Below are 21,167 nucleotides of genomic sequence, written 5' to 3' on the forward strand. Positions count from 1 at the left end.
CAACAAATGACAGGAGTCAAGTCCTATAAGCAATGTATGATATATTAACTAGTCACTGGAAAAAATGGTGAAATCTCTAGGGAAATTTTTATGTCATGTTGACATTTGTCAAGACCAAATTGCTCAAGGTACCAAGATATATTGTCTAGCCTCTTATTTTCTTTTCTATGCAAGCCCACTTTCTGTGGATGATTTCTCTTTCATTTTTAAGGGACCTACAAAATAAATATCTTGAGAATAAGTGAATTTTGAAAAAATAGAAGTATAAGACTTTATAAGGAAAAAATCACTTCTAGACATGCTTAATGGTTTTTCTAATAAAATTGAGAAATTAGAAGATGAGATGTGAGCAAGGATATATTACATATTTGAATTTGTCCAAAGTACTTGGTAGGGTATCTTCTACTTTTATGTGTATAATTATACTTATTAGTTTTAGAAAATGAAAAAGTGACCCTGAGGCTAAGATCAGAGGAGGATAGAAACAGTTATATTTGATGAGATATAATTGAACTTTGAGCATATTGGATCTGAAGAAGAGAAAGCTCAGAAATCTTAGACTTCTGATTTCATACTTGTGAAAATCTTTCCTATCGAAGAGAGAAGTTACTTCTGTAATTCTTCAGATTCTCTAATATGCTACCAGTAAAGAGAAATTTTATGAGGGCATATTTAAATACATCATAAAGAAGAAATTCTCTTTTTAATTTTTCTTTCTTCTGCTATCTTTTTCTTTCTTTCACAAATAAATCTAAAGATTCAGTGGGATTTCTTAAAAGACATTTAACTTTTTCGCTATTGAAAATGATCAGGCAAATCATAAATGACAAAGTGTCAAGCATGTACTGGCTAGGATAGCCTCATGAATTCTTGTAAATAAACATTAAATTCACAGATCTGTGATACAGTTTTGTACTATTAAAACCAAGATGAAAAAGTCAAGTGACAACACATGCTGGAGAGGTTGCGGAGAAAGGGGAACCCTCCTCCACTGCTGGTGGGAATGTAAACTTGTACAGCCACTCTGGAAATCAATCTGGCGCTTTCTCAGACAACTAGGAATAGCGTTTCCTCAAGATCCATCCATACCACTCCTAGGCATAGATCCAAAAGAGGTTCAAGTACATAATAAGGACATTTGCTCAACCATGTTTGCAGCAGCTTTATTTGTAATAGCCAGAAGCTGGAAACAGCCCAGATGCCCTCAACTGAACAATGGATACAGAAATTGTGGTACATCTACACAATGGAGCATTACTCTGCAATGAAAAATAAGGAAATCACGAAATTTAAATGGTGGGTAAATGGTGGGACCTAGAAAGGATCATCCTGAGTGAGCTGTCCCAGAAGCAGACAGACACACACGGTATATACTCACTCATATAGACATATAACATAGGATAAACCTACTAAAAACTGTACATCTAAAGAAACTAATCAAGAGAGAGGACCCTGACTAAAACGCTCAATCCCCATCCTGAAAGGCAAAGAGGTTGGACATCAGAAGAGAAAGAAAACAGGAAACAACCTAGGAACCTGCCACAGAGGGCCTTATAATGCCTTTACCCTGCAGACTATCAAAGCAGATGCTGAGCCTGATGGCCAACTGTTGGGCAGAGTGCATGGAATCTTATGTAAGATTCCATAGTAAGATTCCATAGTAAGATTAGTAAGAGCTGGAAAGGATGAGAACCACACAAGGAGAGCAACAGAACCAGAAAATTTGAACACAGGAAACTTCCCAGAGACTCATACTCCAACCAAGGACTATTCATGGAGATAACCTAGAACCCTTGCACAGACGTACCACATGACAGTTCAGTGTCCAAGTGGGTTACAAAGTAATGGGAAGAGGGACTGCCTCTGACATAATCTGATGGACCTGCTCTTTGATCACCTCCCCCTGAGGGGGGAGCAGCCTTACCAGGCCACAGAAGATGACAATGCAACCACTCCTGATATGATCTGATAGACTAAGATCAGAAGGAAGGAGAAGAGGACCTCCCCTATCAGTGGTCTTGGGGAGGGGCATGCGCAAAGAAGGGGGAGGGAGGGTGGGATCGGGAGGGGAGGAGGGAGGGGTTTATGGGGGATACAAAGTGAATAAAGTGTAATTAATAATAAAAAATAAATAATTAAAAAATGCACATATGTATTTATGCATGCGCACACATATATCTAGACCTATACATGTATACATTTTACCATAAAAAGCAAATCCACAGGGAAATCAAGACTTAAACTATCTTAGCAATGAATATATTTTTAATGGTCTTCAGAAAAGTGTAGTTTTGAAACACTGGAATTACAAGAGCTTGTAAGCTTCACTTTTTTTTTTTTATTGAGACTTGCACTGAAAGAAAATATTAAGCATCGTATTTGTAGAAAACAAAGCTTCAGGAAACCAGGAAAGGGGTACTATTGACTTAAATAACAAGAAATAATGTTTCTCTTGGAAAATATGTAGCAATAACAATATCATGAAACTTTTCTTTCTGGTCCTGTTCAGCCAATGAGGAATGAAGGGGTGGGGGCAAAGAAATGAAGTGATTATTGAGATCAGAGGGGGAAAGTAAAACTCATGTGAGGACAGTCTGTATTACCTGGGGTAGGATTGGAATACTAGTCTTCCAAACTTTGACATGCCATATGGAATCTGTAATTATTCAATATGGTCAAATATGGAATGAAAAGATGGAAAAGTGGGCAAGACAGTAGGTCTTCCACTTTCGACAAACGTTGTGTCCTCCCCCAAAGTCATTAAATGCTGAACCAAGATTGATCCACATGTGGATCTCTGTATGAGACATGTGAGCTGATGTTTGAAGTACAAATTTGGATTCAATTTTACAGATAAGGAGGTAGAGGACAGAGTAAAGTACATAATGTATAATATGAAATAGTCAAGATAGAGGAGAGTTCTTTGCCATTTTTTTTGTAATAACTTGTTCACAACATTGCTACTCATTCACAAATTTGAATATAACAAAAATAATGACTGGTTGGCTTGTATTTCCAAGGAAATAAATTACTAAATGAGGTAAAATAGCTAATGTGTTTAAGGTAAGAGAAAGTAAATTAACTGATCTTAACAACAATAACACCAAACCTGGCACAAAGTGAAGTTTCTATTTAAACACAATGGAATTCAACAAACATTTGGTTCTAAAGATAGATAAGCCCTATTATATAAGTTATTTAGTCCCAACAAGTTTACATCCCAGAAAGTTAGAGCAAATACATGAAGCCACCAATTATATGCAGATGATTTCATTTATACACATAGGCCATTGATCAGCATAGATTTTTAAAAAGAGGTATTTTATGAGACTACTAACAGTGGGATTGGATGTTTTTCTAACTCTTTTGCCTGGTCTTGGGACTCTTTTCTTCCTATTGGCTTGCCTTGCCCAGCCAGGATATAAGAACTTACTTACTATATCTTGTTTTGTCTTGTTTGTTTGTTGTCTCTTGGAGGCTCTTTTATGAACAGGAACCAGAAGGGAAAACAGAAGGGGAAATGGAGGGTGAAACAGAAGAGGAGTGGATCTAGAGGGGAGAGGAGATGTGGGGCCCAGGGAACTAAGATGAGTGAAGGGAGGGAAAACTGTGGTTGGTATGTATTATATGAAAGAATAATCTATTTTCAATAAAAAGTTGATTCTTTTAAGAACTGCATTAGTTTCCGTATAAACATAGTTAATGTGTGCTGACATGAACTGGTTTGATGGTTTTGGCTATAGCCAAATAGGCACCTATTTGACATTGTATATTTAGCTATCCTATTTTTGTGATGGCCAATCAGAGGAGTGTTAGAACTGAGAAGGACACCTGACTCTATTATGGCTTCATTACAGAAATGGTTGCTGGCAAGCTGGTGGGAACATGGAGGTTAAAGGAGGGAAAAATATGACCTGCTAAAACATGGGAACAATTTTGGGTGGTGTATTTTTTTTTTCTATGGAGAGAGCTCTTGGCTTAAAATATATTCTCAGAGAAATCTGAATCAGACAAAACTGTTAAGAAACACTGAAGAATCATATCTCAGAAAAGCCAAACAGAGTGATAGGCTAAGTAAGAACGCCCCCCCCCCCCATTATGTGAATTTACATGTGTGCATGCCTCTGTACTTAAAGGTGGATGGTTAACAATGTGTTGTGGAGTGAATATAAGAATGAAGAATGATTATGGGCTCTGAACATTACTTCAAATGAGCAGAAATGTGTTTTTTAAATACCAGTAGAAATCACTTTTTAATTAGAGGTCAAGTTATTTTATTTTATACTTTAAAATGACTTTGTGTTGAGGGCCTCAGGGTACTTTGTACTAAAATGTAAATCTGTGAATTGTTGAGAATACTTAATTGTAAATTTTAGCAATGAAAATCAGATGTTCTATCTTAGGTAAATTTATACTTAAATTGCAAAGAAAATGAATAAATTCAGCTGGGGTTTCCTTCTATTAATAACATTTTTGTTTTGGTTTTATAGATTTTAATATTTTTTAATGAGGAAGCCATGGAGATATTACTTATGTAGGCCTTCTACAGGGTTAACTAGACCAGCTCAGTACGGCCATGTTTTTCCCACCTGACAGCCTTATGTGTTGAATGAATTGTTCAGTGCTTCCATCAATGTTTGGCATCATGTTGATAAAACACACCTAGGATTATGAAAACAATGTAGGATGTTGTATAAAGCAGTTTTCAAATCTAGGTATACAGATATCTTAGACTTCCTGTTGACTTTCTACTTGATGCCAAAAGAGATATATTACTAAAAATGACAAATTGCCATGAGGTCTGACATTGTGAGGTCCATGAATACTTGATTAGGGTAAGGTGCCATGAATTAGTACCTAATCTAGACTTTCTGGATGTGCTTTGTCTTTACAAAGTCAAAACTTCACAGTCTATTTTTTATTAGCCAAGGGAGTTAGCAGCTTTCTTCCATATGACAGCATTTGCAATTATAATTAAGAAATGTATTAAAACTAGAGTGAATTAATGTGGAAATTGGATTGTGACTGCATTTCCCAAACTAGGTGTGAAAGAATTTGAGAAAAGGAGGTGGATTCCAAAGAGAGAATGGAAACGTGAAAATATTCGAGGAATGCCCATGTAAATCCAAACTTTCATCATAGTGAACATTAAGTGACGAATGATGATGATGCAAAGTATCTCAATAGTCTTGTCTACCTATAGTTGCTTTATAATATGTGGTCACCATCAGTCACTATTTTTGACATCACTGAGGAGATGCTTGAAACAAATATTGTTGTATGGAATAATCCAAAAGATGACATCAAAATTCTTTGGAATATAGAGAAATTTTAGCCATAATTTACAGTCATGTGTTGTGGATAAATCTGCAATAACAGATTAGAAGAAAAGCTCTGCCAGTTTCCTCAGGGGTGAAAAATCAGTTTTAATCCCTAATGGGATAAGAATGGATGCTTTATTTGTGAACTTCAGAGGACTCATAGTTTGTCTTATAGCCACAGAAAGGGAAGAAATAAGCTGATTAAGCCGTGGTTGATTTAGTTGTAATCTTTATGCAACTTCAGGATATAGCAGAGCAAAAAGGTATAAATTCTTTATAAAAGGTATTAAGATTTTTGTACTCTCAAAAGAATACTTAGAACAGAGGAAGAAAACCTAAAGATGGATGCTTTAATCATCATTGAATTGTACTTTCAAAAGTAGAAATGACTTCTCTGTTCTCTATTAAGAAACTTCAAAAGGTTGAAAAGCCCTTTTAAATCTGGTGATACTTCTGCCACCAACAATGGAACAGGCAACTTTTATTAGATTGACAGTGGACACCACTAAGTAACCTTTGCCAGCGCTTGGAAATACTGAGATCCATATAACAGCCATGCATACAGAGGAGGCCTCAAAATCAAGGATGGCAATACTTCCTGGCTCTTCAAGTCAGTGATTAAATGTTCTTTCAAATAGGTGGTGTGGGCTGTGACCATTACTCCTCTCCCTCCATGTTTTGAAAAATATGTTTTAAATTATATTTTCATTGTTTAAAAGTTTTTAAAATTTAAATATAGCTTGTTTTCTTATTGACAAAGAATTACATCACTTTTCCTCTTCTCTTTTCTCCCTCCAGTCATTCCCAGCTTCCTTCCCTAGAACTCCTCTTATATTCCCTCCCACTCTCAAGCTGACAAGCTCTTTATTATTTTGCACACTCATATTTATGCACACACATAAATCCAAGTACAACTTTCTGCATCCATTTTTGTTGTTTGTGTATATATGTTTTCAGGACTAACCACTTCTTATTGAACAAAAAATAGGGGAGAAATTCCTACATATTAACTAAGTGCATCAATGTGGAAGAGTATACTTTATGCTTTTGTTGTCTATAACTTGTCTCTTCACATGATCTTATTCTTGGTTTTTCTTTATCCATTAAACAAATACAGATATTAGAAGAAACTTACCTTAATTCCAAAATGCTAATGGAGTTTCCCGAAGGAAATATTCTCCTTACGAAATTGAAATCACCAACATACACACTACCATCAGGACCAGAAACTAAGGCAACAGGAGCAAAGAGTTTGTTGTTATGGGCTGGACCATTGCAGTTAGTGCAGGCTACACTCCTTTGGTGTCCATTGCCCATTATTGTTGATATGACTAGAGGTTGCTGGGAAATGAATATATTTTCCCCATTTCCTTTATGAATGATTCCTAGACATAAGCAAAAATAAGAACACAGATTACTATTTTTTTGTATTTGGTAAAAGTATTTTCGAAACAAACATTTTGTCAAAAGTTAAGTTATCTCTCAGAGTTCAAAATAGAAGGGAAGTTTGAACTTATGGGAGAATTTGAGACTGAATCACATCACCGTTAATTTTGTTTAAATGCATACTGCAACAAACAGTAGTGTAATATTTTTCTTCAGTTTGTCTTTCTGCGAAGTGGGGAAATGTAAAGTATTTCTTTAACACTTATTCCAAATGTTATAATAAAGTATTTGACAACTAACTTTTTTTCAGAGCTGCCACATATTTTTTATTATTTTTTGTATTAATTACAGTTTATTCATTTTGTATCCCAGCTCTAGCCACCTTCCTCATTCCCTCCCAATCCTACCCTCCCTTCCTCATCTCTTCCTATCCCCCTAAGTCCCCTAACTTTTAATGATCTTCTATTGTCTTTGTAGATTCTGTCTGTGTGACTGTGACTAGTTTTTCATTTCTGGTTGGCTCTCTTGATGCCTTGCACACATCTCCCTGACTCCAAGTTATCCTCATTATACAAGTAGTTCATAGAAAGAGACTCTCCATTCATTTTAATATTAACCTTAGTAAAACATAATCAGGGTGGTAATGTGCTTTTATGGAAAGTAAAGACATCCTACTTCTAATGTGCACTTCAAAGCTGTACCAATGAGACTTGAAATTTCTAGTCTTTTGGATCATATCTCACTATATCATTGCAAAAACTAGAGATATTGACTTATGAAAATTTTTTTCAATCGTTCTGTTACCCACAACTTTGACTCCCATCTCTGTCAGCTGAAACTATCTTCTGTTTGGAGCCCTTACCCAGCATTCACTTTGTTTCACAGCTACCTCAAACTGAAAAAAAGTTGGAACTGAACTCATTATATTTTCTTTATCTCCTACAAAGCTTCCCCCTTCTTCTCTCTTTTAGAGCATCCCATGAGTATTGTTTCTGTTTCATAGTTACCTAAATTGGAATCTGGTCATCACAGTGAATCTTCATTTCATTTCATTCTCTAAGCCTAACAAATTAAAAATTCCTATCAATTGTACTGAAAATTTTCCCGTGTTCCTACTATACTTCCTTAGCTTAGTTATCCTGCTCTCCAGGCATAGTCATCTCCAAACCATTGTCCATACTCTTGCCACAGAGATTGTTAACACCTTATATTATGTACATATCCACTATAGAATAAAGTTTGTCTTCACTACTGATAAGACATGCAAATTACTTGTTGGTTTGGCCTTCGTGTATTTATTGTTTTTCTTTCTCATTACACTTTTGGTTGTATTTCAATATCTGGTCATAGCCAAACATTTATAGTTTCTTTCACACTCTTCCACTCTGCTATGATTTTGTATGTGTTATTGCCCCTATCTCAAATGCTGTCTTCATTTTGTCTGAAGGAACAACAGAACTCAGTCCATATCTTCCCTAATACTCCACTCAGGTCGAATTAGTCACTCTCTTCTGTGTGTGCCCATACTGTGGTTTCCATAGCTCTATTGCAACACTCACCACATTGTATGATACAGTTTTCTTCACTTCTCTGTCTTCCCCATTGTACCACGAATGAACTCCTTGAAGGCACACCTTCTGTCTTACTATTTTCTAAATTTTTAGTGCCAGTCTCCATGGCTAAGTCTTTATAAGTGTTCAATAACTGCTGAAAATAGGCTTTAGGTCTCTTGTAGTTTCCCTTTCCCATTTTCAGTGATTTTGCAAACCTGCTGTGCCTGGGCAGAACATCCAAGGAACAAGTACTGCTGTGCTAAATAGCACAAATCAGTGCAGAATGAGCCAGGGCAGGTAAAACGTCCATGTTGTGAGAAGGCATGCAATGTGTCAGACTGAAGTAACTGACAGCAAATGAATAAGTGGATATGGTTATACTGTATGCCCTTATTTTTTCTTCCCTTGTTCCATCATATATATCTCCTCACACTATCTGTTATTATCCCTAAATGCTCTTAAAAGGTCTTTCTCAGTTTCTTTCCAACTTCCAGCTCTACAAAAGAAGCTATTGATCATTCTGATATATGAACATTGCTGGTAAAACTAAATAGGAACATAAAGTATGCATGCCAAGGCACCAATATATACTTATAAAGGGCCTTCTAAGAACTAGAAATTCCATCCATCATACGGTCTTTGGATTTCAAATTTAAATATGTGTATGTTCCATTTTAGGTGGTTCCAGTTAGCTTTCAACACATGATTTGGAAGAGTAGCTATAAGTTTGCATTCCAACAAATTGATCTCTTATTACAAAATTGAGACAACTGTAGGGTCACACTTACTTAATATAATGCTAATAATTTTACTAGCAAGTAAGGACATTTGTGATGATTTAGATTAGTTAATTCAATATAATTAATTGGGCTGAATGTCATTTCCCTCCAAAACAATTTAATTGTAGTGGGATCAATACTGTAATTTTAATGAAATGAAGTGAAAAAAAAACTGGAATGACAGTTGCACAACATTGAAAATAATCAGCTGGTGATTGTTAACTGGATATCAGACCAATGGGAGCTTGACACCTTCTTTAGTAATTGAGGAAACCACTGTTTATCATGTCAGTACTTCAGCAATTCACCATGGGGTGTACTATTCAAAAATCTTTCCAGTTATTGGCTTGGACATACCAGATTTGCTATTAACATCTATTTTCACAAGTAGATCTCCATTTTTATATCACTATAACGGTATAGTTAAGAACTGCCCTCAAAATGACATGTTATTATCAGGCTCCTGGCAATTTAAAAACTAAAGATGGTTATTCTAACCCATTCTCCTAAGCCTGCAATTCCACAACTCCCTGTTTTCGATTAGAAAGCCAAGTTCTCCATCAAAAAAGAAGAATGATTAAAGGAAATAAAACATAAGGCGATGTACTTTCTGATTACATCTCTACAATTGATGTCTTGCTTTCATGCAAGGTACTAAAGTGCCCATATACTGAAATTACCATTTCTGTTTAAAGCTGAAGCAATCAAGACAAAAATGGGTAAACCTCTTTTGTATTGGACTGGAAAAATATATCATTCTGAAGAGTTTTTTTGGTGTTTCAAGAATCTGTTTAACCTTCCATACCATACCATCTAGTAACAATGATTTAACACCAGTTCTTCTTTATAACGTTGTCCTGAAAATATTTTGTTTATGCTTTTGGAAATTTTGAGCAATTACTACTGCTGCTTCTTTCCCAGTTTATTCTGCCACACATGCTCATTTTGAAATGGGACAACACACATTATTTATATGAATGCCAAATTCTTCTTAAGGATTGGGTGCCTTGTTTATAGTCAACAATAAAATCTCAATGAACGAGATACCTTTCCTCCCTCACAGTTTCCTTTTCTCTGTCACAAAGAGAGCCTAGTTTGTACTGTAATAAAGTAAGCCCATTTAAAAGACACTGTGTTCCTAACTTTCTGCTAGCTTGCTCAAAAGTTCTTCTGAAGCTTATAAACAAATTTAAAATAAAATTCCCCTTGGAAACCAGTGGGTGGTACTTTATGATGATTTCAAAGGAGAAATAATTTTTCAGACTTATGATCAACAAGGGGCACAATACATATTTCTCTTACTACTTAACTGAGGGGGTATAAACACAAACTGGAAGAAATGCCAGTGTGATCAATGGCAGTTTACTTCTCCTAGTAAAACCATTTGTTGACAAACTATTTGCCTATTCGGGAGGCTAAGAAAATTTGCTACTTCTGATAGATAACAATGTACAATTAGTATCCTGGATTGTTCTAATATTTTTTAATAATTAACTCCTATAAAGCACTAGGCAATGTTAGAAAATATGTTAATCTCTGTAATGAATAATAATTTTAAAGAGTTAATAAGAATGAATACATACTCTACAATCATTTGAAGGTAGCAATGCTGAAAACCATGAATTTGTAGTGTTTTATTACAATGAAAGTAGAAATTGTCTATGTATATCAGGTTGAATATTTAGAAACATTTCTCCACAAGCAATGGTTAATTGTCAGGGAAATGTAATTGTGTTACCTGAAATGACACATGAATACAGTTCCTATTGGAAAGTACCCACTGCATAATGATTTGGGAGCCAGAGAAAAACTGAGAATAGAATGGCAGCAGACATCCAATCTAATTATAGGTGTCTTTTTAACCACTGAGAGGAAATTGGAGGAAGATAGATTCTTGTTTCTAATCTACTTTCGGTCTCAGATCAAAAAGGCTCAGTTCCTAAAGAGTTAGACTTTTTATGATAGAAGTGGAGTGGGGAAATTTGGAAAGACATTGTTCCTGCTTTTGTCAGTCAGAAAAGACCATCTGACCTGAGGGGGAAGAGCATTGCTTTATAAATAGTTGTTTCCATGTTCCCAACCTCGATCCCTTGCATTTTTCATTTTTGCTTCTAAAACTGCCTTTGTGGATGGGATTTTGACTTCAGAAACACCTTAAGACAGTATGCAAGGTCAAGCTGAAAGGCACTTTCAGAGCTGGCTTCAGATCTATTTACTGACAAGTGGGACCAGTTCTTGGTGAGAAATACAATGCCTCTATAAATGAGATGGTAAATGTACAAATGTCCCTTGGTGGGTGGTGAGAAATTATCCAAAATAGTAAAGTTTCCTTATTATAATAAAATGATCAGAAATGTAGAAACAGAAAGCAGGTTTAGTGAGACTTCTGGTAATGCAAGATATATTTTTGTTGTGATAAAATATTCTGTATGATATTTTGGTGATCACAGCACAAGTACAAATTTACTAAGAGTCATTTAAGTGTGTGCACTTAAAACAGCTAAGATTTATGGTATATAAATTATATTTCAATAAAGCAGTTCAAAATTCTCAGAAGTAACTTCATACCTAATTACCTCAAAAATAATTATTCGTGAATTAGGATTGTAAGGAGTATGTGGTTCCCCAAACCAGCTTTCTGAAAAGCTCACCTCTGTTTCAAAGTCTATGTGAAGCAAATGATAAGAATATACAGACTGGGAACACACAGCTGGGAGCTGGTTCCATTGAGGTCATTTTCCACTTTATATTTAATGCCAAGGACAGACATATGAAAGAGACAATCCATATATGCCAATAAAAGTGGGTGGAAAAGACACGGCTGCTTAAAATGTCAAACTCTTTCAAAACAAAACAAAACAAAAAAACCCCCTAATAATTTAATAAGTGGCATCTGCCCCTTTGTTTTTGTATTCTGAAAACTGTGTTTCTCCATTCAACAACTGAAAAAAAGTTGACATTTTATGTCTGTGCTTGAGGCTTTTCTGTAAAAAAATAAATAAATAAAGGGAACTTAGCATCTTTCTTCAAGGGGAAGGGGAAGGTACATTAATGACATACAACAATGGATTTGTTTACCTATGTCTCATACTGGGACTAGGGTAGGTTTTGCCATTGTATTGGTAGAGTAACTCTGGTTATCTTTGTTCATCAAAATTTCTGTGTGGCTGTTTTTCACTACGTGTATAATTGCAATGAGATAATAAGCAGAATTATAAAAAGGAGCTCTTGGCCTCATAAAATAACTATGATTTATTCCATAAAGGTAAGGTGAATGGTTGAACTAAAGACATATTCATTTTTGTCTTTTGGATATACAAACTGAAGTGTATGTACTAGTCTTAGTTCCTTTAGAAACTGCCTCTTTAGGAAAAAACAATATAGCTTTTTAAAAATTTATTTTTTATTAATTACAGTTTATTCGCTTTGTATCCCAGCTGTAGTCCCCTCCTTCATCTCCTCCCAATCCCACCCTTTCTCCCTCTTCTCCTCCCATGTGTCTCCCTCAGTCCACTGATAGGGGAGAACCTCCTCCCTTTTCATCTGACCCTAGTTTATCAGTTCTCATCAGGACTGGCTGTATTGTCTTCCTCTGTGGCCTGGTAAGGCTGTTCCTCCCTCAGGGGAGGTGATCAAAGAGGTGTAATGGTTAGCATTCTGGACTCTGAATCCAGCAATATAATTTTTTGTGGTTAAAAAGTTAGAAGTAGAAGATGTTTGTAGGAAATCTGGATGGAAATCCTTAAGGACCGGTTTCAAAGTGGGATGCAAGATCAAGTGGAGAAATGTGAATGATGCTGTCATGACCAGAGTAGGAAAATCAGTGTGAACTCAGGACATACGTGTGATCCTTTCTCATGAATGATTTTCTTATTTACTCAAGGCTACAATTACAAACTAAGATGAAGTGATAATAGATGGGAGTGTTCTGAGTCTGAAACAGTAAAACAAATTGAACACCAACTTATAGTACGCACAAGAAAATGTATCAACTTGGATATCTCTAAGTGGCATTATTTTAGCTGATAGGGGAGGAGGTCCCCCCCTATCAGTGGACTTGGAAAGGGGCACGGTGGAGATGAGGGAGGGAGGGTGGGATTGGGAGGGAATGAGGGAGCCTGACACGGCTGGGATACAGAGTTAATAAAATGTAACTGATAAGAAAAAAATAAAATTAAATAAAAAAATAAATGCAAAAAGCCTCAAAAAAAAATAAAACCAGCATTAGTACAAGTTTTAAAAGTAGCTCACCACTTTGAGGATTAAAAACATGATGCTTATTCAAGGACCAGCCTCCTAGGTTAGATGCATCCATCTCAAATCCCTGCAAAATGACTGTCCTTTTTTCCCAAAGAATAAATTCAGGGCACATCTCATATTCATATCCCACAGACACTGCAAGATAAGAGTTAATAGCATATTAGAAAATAGTAAAATATTTACTTTATGTTCATACTTATTTATAATACTGTGATTATTGTATTTGCTATTGATTTCTGATTTGGGGTGAACTTTAATAGCAATGCCTTCCACCTGACATAATATGGAACTGAGCTTAGAATGACTTAGTTATTCCAAAATGACCAATCAATAAAGACTGAGTACATATGTAGAGCATTAAGTGAATGGATGCTGTCATAGATAGGTACCATATGCATATGAACATTCAACTTCATTCTGGTGCTTCTGATTACATTCTTTCCTGCCTGTAAACTTGAAGACAGTACCTCTCTAAGAATTAATCCCACAGCACAATTTCTTTTAGTGCTTTTATAGAAGAAGTATAGGAGAAGGCTGGTTCCTCAATTCCATAGAGTGCAAAATGCATTCAGGAAATGGACTTTGGAGTACCAACCCACTTATGCAACACTTGTATACATATGAAACTAATAAACTTGATTTAGCTAGTCATATATTTTCTGTACTAACAACCTTTACTGAGAGACCAGAATTTGCTTAGTATGCTGCAACTGTAAAGATTTTGTAATATTATGCTTTCATTTCTGCATATAGAATACCAATGAGATATTACCCAAACATTTGGCTTCAACTCCTATGAAGCACAGATGTTGTGCATTAAACATGGAACCTTAGTATGCCTCTAAAATGGGAAGTACAGAATGTGGTATCTTGGACATGTTCACCCTACTGCAATATGTATAGCCCAAGCATCCCAAGTCATAGCCATTTTCTCAGTTGGTGAACCTTTTAGAACCCCAGATTTCTGCCTCATGAATTCCAAAATGCTTTCTAGCTTCAAAATGTTTGAAGCTGAAGAGAACTGGCTCATTACAGGGCACATCCCAAAGGTGCTTTTGCCTCCCTGGCAGCTTAAAACAGACCCAGTTGGTCAGTCTTCTAATAGCATTTTCTAGTACCAGCATGTACCAGATCTTTAGATGTCTTTGTAGAGATCAGATTCTCCTTTGCTCTTTGGTTATGAAAACTGGTAAAGAAAACAGGTGTTTAAACAATGGCAGCAATCAAAACAATTCTTAGATTTCACCTTACACCCATCAGAATGGCTAAGATAAAAAACTCAAGTTATAACCCATGCTGGAGAGGATGTGGAGAAAGGGGAACCCTCCTGCATTGCTGGTGGAATGTAAACTTGTACAACCACTTTGGAAACCAAAATGGCACTTTCTCAGAAGATTAGAAATAGTGCTACCTCAAAATACAGCTATACCACTCATAGGCATATATCCAAAAGATGCTCAACTATACAATAAAGACATTTGCTCAGCCATGTTCGTAGCAGGTCAATGTGTAATAGCAAGAACCTGGAAACCACCTAGATGTCCCTCAATGTAGGAATGGATACAGAAATTGTGGTTCATTTGCACAATGGAATGTTACTCAGCTATTAAAAACAAGGAAATCATGAAATTTGCAGGCAAATGGTGGGAAGTAGAAAAGATCATCTTGAGTGAGGTAATCCAGAAACAGAAAGACACACATGATATATACTCAGTTGTAAGTGGATATTAGACATATAATATAGGATTAAACACACTAAAATCTATAGTCCTAAAGAAAAAAAAAACAAGGAAGACCTTAGGGAAGATGTTCAATCCTCATTCAGAAGGACAAATGAATAGACATTGGAAGCAGGAAAAGACAGGGAATAGGACAGGAGCCTATCACAGAGATCCTCCGAAAGACTACTGATAGAGGTATCAAAGCAGAGGCTGAAAATCATAGCCAAATTTTGGGCAGAGGGCATGGAATTTTAAGAAACAAGGGGGAGATAGAAAGACCTGTAGGGGACAGGAGCTCCAAAAGGAGACAAACAGAGCCAAAAAACTGAGCCCTGGGAGCTCTGCAGAGACTGATACCCCTACCAAGGACAATGCATGGAGAGGACCTAAAACTCCTGCTCAGATGTAGCCCATAGACTCAGTCTCCAAGTGGGGTTCCTACTAAGGGGAGCAGGGGCTTTCTCTGACATGAGCTCAGTGACAGGCTCTCTGCTCACCGCCCCCTAGGAGGTACAGCCTTGCCAGGATACAGAGGAAGACAATGAAACCAATCCTGCTGAGACATGATAAGATAGGGTCCAATAGAAAGGGAGAAGGACCTCTGCTATCAGTGGACTTGGGGAAGGGAATAGGGGAAGAAGAGGGAGGGAGGGTGGGACTGTGAGCGGAAGAGGTAGGAGGCTACAGCTGGGATACAAATTGGATAAATTTTAATAAATGATACTAATAAAAATAATGTTAAAAAACTGGCAGCATAGTGGATACAAAATTAAAGTAAACTAGCTTTGGTTACTAGCATTATTATGTTGTCAGAAAAATAATTAAAGTGTTTACTTGTATATGCTGTGTATATGAGTCCATATGCAGATATGTCAAAAATCCTTAATATTATGATAATACCAATCTCTAATTTTATAAAATCATGGCCAATCTGAAGATGCAGCGTATATTTCCTTTGGCTTCTTAGTCCAACAATGCTTATCAGTAGAGAATCATAGTAGTTCTCACTGGGTGTGGCTTATTATTTGAAAGACCCAACAGTTGAAATTAAATGCACTGTCATTGTTTTGAAACCCTTAATACTTTTTAGGGAAGGGAATATGCATTTTACCTTTTGTTTCACTGGGCCTTACACATTAATAACCAATTCTGATGTCACTGCAGTCCTATAGACCATCAGCTGGTTAAGACTTGTGGGAACTCTTCTCTTTTTTTGTTTTTTTTAGTGTGTATACATGTTTGTGCATGTTTGCATATGTGTCAAGTCCAGAGGTTTACATCCAGTGTGCCTTTATCAGTTGTTCTCTACCTTATTTTTAAATTAAAAATTTTACACCATTCATTCATTAATTCATTCATTCATTCATGTGTACATGTGCCTGTTCCAAAAATGCATGTTGGCTTTAAGGACAACATGTGGGAATCATCTCTCCCTTTCTCCTATGTGGTTTGCAGTGATCTAACTCAGGCCTGGCTACAAGCAACATTACCAACTGAGCTCTATTGTGGGCCACACCCTTAGTTTTGATGGTGAGAGTGGTTTCTCTTTGAACAAAAGTTCATCAGTTCAGCTAGAATGGCTGACTAGATAACCCTGGGATCCTACTTTTTATGCCCTCTCAGCTCTTCTATTACAAATGCCTGCCATCACACCTGGCTTTTCCATGCTTTTATGCATTGAATTTAGGCCTCTACTCACAAACAACAGGCTCTTTATTTACTGAGTCACCACCCTATTTCCTCAAAGTCATTTTTAATATTTTTATTTTAATTATTATTATTTATTAGAATTTATTCACTTTGTATCCCTGTTGTAGCCACCCTCCCTCCATCTTCTCCCCCTATGTCCCTCCCCCTCCCCTTCTATTTGAACCTATCTTATCAGATCTCATTAGGACTGGCTGCATTGTTTTCCTCTGTGGCTTGGTAAGGCTGCTCCTCCCTCAGAAGGAGGTGATCAAAGAGCCAGCCACTGAATTCATGTCAGGAACAGTCCCTGTTCCCCTACTAGAGAACTAGAGAACTTGGATACTGAGCTGCCATGGGCTGCATATGAGCCAGGGTTTTAGGTCTTGTCCATGCATGGTCCTTGGTTGGAGTATCAGTCTCTGCAGGACACTCAGGGCTCAATTTTATTTTTTGGCTCTGTTGGTCTCCTTTTGGAGCTCCTGTTCCCTACTGGTCTTTCTATCTTCCCCTTATTTCATCAGATTCCCTGCACTCTGTCCAGAGCTTGGCCATGAGTCTCAGCCTCTGCTTTGATACCTTGATCAGCAGAGTTTTTCAGAGGCCCTCTGTGGTAGGCTCCTGTCATGTTCCTTGTCTTCTCCTGCTTCCAATGTCTATTTGTTTGTCCTTCTGAATGAAGACTGAACATCTCTAGGGTTTTCCTTATTGTTTAACTTCTTTAGGAGTATAGATTTTAGTGTGTTTATCCTATATTATATGGCTAATATCCACTTACGACTGAGTATATACCATGTGTATCTTTTTGCTTCTAAGTTACCTCACTCAAGATGATCTTTTTTAGTTGCCACCATTTGACTGCCACAGAGGAAGACAATGCAGTGAGTCCTGATGAGACCTGATAGGCTAGGGTCAAATAGAAAGGGAGCAGGACCTCTCTATCAGTGGACTAAGGGAGGGACATAGGGGGAGAAGAGCAAGGGGGGTGGGATTGGGTGGAGATGAGGGAGTGGCCACAGCAGGGAATCAAGAATAAATTGTAATAAATAATAATAATAAAAGTGAACAGAAAAAAGAAACTAGATACAACAACAACAAAATAGTCTATCCTTCCATGTTTCATGACGCGGTGTCTGTTTCACACCACTATTCTTGTGCTTTGGAGTCATTAAGTAAATTAATAATTAATTGAACACAAGTGCTCCAATAGCATGGCAGGTGATTTGGTAACAGACTTTACTATGTGACACTAATAGGCCATTAGTATATATAGTATGGATATGCTAGAAAAGAAGATGATTATTTTCTTAAAAAACTATCGCCTTTTATGTGTGTGTGTGTATGTGTGCCATACTGAACACATGGAGGTCAGAAGGCAACTTTGTGGAGTCAGCTATATTCTTTTATTTGTACATGGGTTCTCAGGATGGAACTCAGGTCATCAGACTTACATGTAAAACAGTTTACTAGCTCAGCCATCTCACTGGCCTGAAATTATTCTTGTTTCTGCAAGACTGAATGTTGAGAGATATCATTATGCTGCTTTGCACAGAACGGCATGCAGTCTAAAACTGCATGGATATTTATTTCTACAAATTTTCATTTAACATTTTCAGACTTCAGTTCCTTGGGTAACTGAAACCAAGAAAAGTGAAACTGCAGATAAGAGGAGAGGGACTGCTTTATAAAATCACCTTGACTAACAATGGTCTTGTGTTTGCAAACTGAAAACATTTGGAGTAAAAATGCATTTAATACACTTAATCTCCTGTACATCAGAATTTAGCGCCACTGTATAATACCAATTATTTACTCTTGCAACTGAGTGACTTATTGGGATCCACAGCTATCTGCAACACCAGAGAATGTGGTACTGTGTATCACTAGCCAGGGAAAAGATCAAAATTCAAAATATGTCTCTTACTGAACGCACATTGTTTTGATGCCACTGCACAATCATGAAATTGTAAGCTGACCTCTCATGAGTTGGTGGGAATTGTTTGCACAGAGAAAATATTTTAGGCAGAAAGAATAGCATGTGTTGAACACTTTGATACTTGGTAATTTTATGAAATTTAAAGAAGGTCAGGTTGACTGGAGTCACTTTCTCCACAGTGCATCAAAAATAAAGTACCTCAATCATTCTCAACCTCACCTAGTAAAAAGTAAAACAAAAGATGGTTATCCTTTAACATTCTTTAGACGCTTTTGTGTGAGAGGAAATTTGAGAGACTGAACTTGGAAATTGGCTTGTAAAAGTATGCTTTATTAAGAGCATATTGTAAAGAGAAGAAATACCCTTTTGCTCTCAAAAGCACCTAGTTTTAAAGAATAAATTATTTTTTCACCCAATCTTAAAGGACTGTAGTATCTTGAGGTGAGTTTTTAGAAGGTAGTGGAAGGCAAGAATAGTTATAAATGCTGATTTGATTAGTAAGTTGTATTTTTGATAAATCATGACATTTTTGTCTGTAGCCCCTATCTTTCAATGGCTTTCAAGCTTTTGTTTTTGAATATCACAAGAAATATTTATTCTCTTATAGCATCATATTTTGATACTTTTAATTTTTTATGATCAGTAAATTATATTCTATTATTTCAAAAATGGTGCTTGAGTCATGAAATTAGTTTTACAATCTTCCCATGAGTTTGACCAGACTGAAATGGACATGCTTATGAGAGTATTAGGTAACTTAAAAGCATTGAGAAGCCCGAGGATTTTTTACTTTAGAGATCCTATCTAATGTTAAAATGGACACAGTTTACATCCCGTACCAAACATTTTGTATTTAAGTTTGTATACTGAATAACAGCTGAGAAGATGGCATAATGCAAGTTTTTTCATATACACACTTAAAATTTATTAGTGGTGATTTTTCTGATTTTATTTTATACTTTGCTTTTAAGTTGCAAGCATGTAATTGTTACTTTAAAAACTACACCCTAGGCACTATGCCTATAAAGTTGACAGTCTAACACAGTGCTGTTCTCAGTTAACAATTATGAATTCATGAGGGGAAAGAAATGATGAGAGATGATTATCTCTGCCAGTTTTCCTGACAGAAAGCCACTGGGGCAGAGAATTGGGTGCTTGTTAAGGTGGGCTCTTTACTCATTGGGTCAAGAGTGACAGCAGGAAAAGACAAGCAGGCTGGAAGATCTGAGTTGGAATTTCTGCTCAGTACAAGCTTTCAGGCTCATTCTGAACCTCAGTTTCTTCCTCTGGATATTGGAGATCTTATTAATTGTGCCATGCCTACCAAGCAGGAATGCTATATGGATTAAAATGAAATAATGTATGTGAAAGTACCTTGCAAATTGTAAAGCACTCCCCATTTATTATTAAAATATTCAGTGGGTCCTATTCTCATAGCCGCCCAGCTCGCTTAGGTTTTACTGAAGGAAAATTTATGAACACTAAAGTGTCATTATCAGGAATGTTTTGTGTGCACAAAGCAGCAATAGCTTAGGACCTATTACTATTAATGTTCCCTTGTTTCTCTCTAACACAATTTAGAAAGACTCCTATGCATTGTGAACCTTTAGGAAGTCTAGTTCTCACAGAAACACCACTCTTTCTTGTCAAACTACTGTACTAAATAATTATGCAATCATTGTTGCCAATAACCTTGAAGAAACATAGAATTGTTTATAGCAGTGCTACTGAAGGCGGATGGTTGATTTTCTGAACTTCCAGGATTCTAAACTGCTGCAATTTAATTTAATTAAAATGAAGACCAGGCAGAACACATTAATATACATTGATAATATATACAGACACAGGTAGACATAAGGAATTGCTTTGACAAAATTCACATAATGGATGCAGATCAGAGGCCCTGCACAAACCAATTTGTCAAATTAAAATGCCATATCTAGAATTTTAACAGCACTATGAACTTAACAATAGTGATATTTTTTTTTGTAAGCCATAGAGTAGGGAAAGAAGCTAAGTAAAATAAGATGATTTCCAGACATTGTATTTTATTTAGTGCCAGGGAATGAAGCACAAATGCTCACATGCAGTTTTCAGCAGGGCAGTCTTGTCTATGAATAAGACAACAAAATCTTTAAGCTGGATGAACTAGTGATTGTGACTTTTGTAGTGAACATTAGGGTGAGTTTTACTCTCCATTAGATCAATAGTGTACTTGGATTAATAAATCCTATTGGTTGTCACCAATCCTTTTTTTTTTTTTTTTTTTTTTTTTTTAGTAAGGAGTCCACAAAACCCCTATTGCTAATTTCTTCACTCTTGTATTATCCCAGTTGCAAATCTGTTTCATTGCAGAAAATTATGGGCTAGCCTAGGATGTTAAACACTCCTCTCTCCAGTTTGGTTGTCTTTCAACACTTTATTCTTCTTTCATCACTTTCTGCTACTTAGATACAATGCCAATTTCCCACAGCTGAGCTACATGGGAAGCAAGATTGCCACATTTCAAACTAAGCGACATTTCA

General features: G+C 36.4%; 1 protein-coding gene across 1 annotated transcript in view; it reads right to left on the reverse strand.

Moving 5' to 3' along the window:
• Positions 1-21,167, reverse strand: part of Tenm1 (teneurin transmembrane protein 1) — a 1,167,432-nt gene that overhangs the window by 115,499 nt on the left and 1,030,766 nt on the right. Inside the window, exons 20-21 of the mRNA XM_055612144.1 lie at positions 13,291-13,434; positions 6,457-6,706 (exon numbers count right to left, since the gene is read on the reverse strand). Coding sequence (XP_055468119.1) covers positions 6,457-6,706; positions 13,291-13,434 — 394 coding nt within the window. The remainder of the gene's footprint in view (positions 1-6,456; positions 6,707-13,290; positions 13,435-21,167) is intronic.

The sequence above is a fragment of the Psammomys obesus genome, unplaced genomic scaffold (assembly GCF_907164565.1).
Source record: "Psammomys obesus unplaced genomic scaffold, mPsaObe1.curated_primary_1811, whole genome shotgun sequence".
Classification (NCBI taxonomy): Eukaryota; Metazoa; Chordata; class Mammalia; order Rodentia; family Muridae; genus Psammomys; species Psammomys obesus.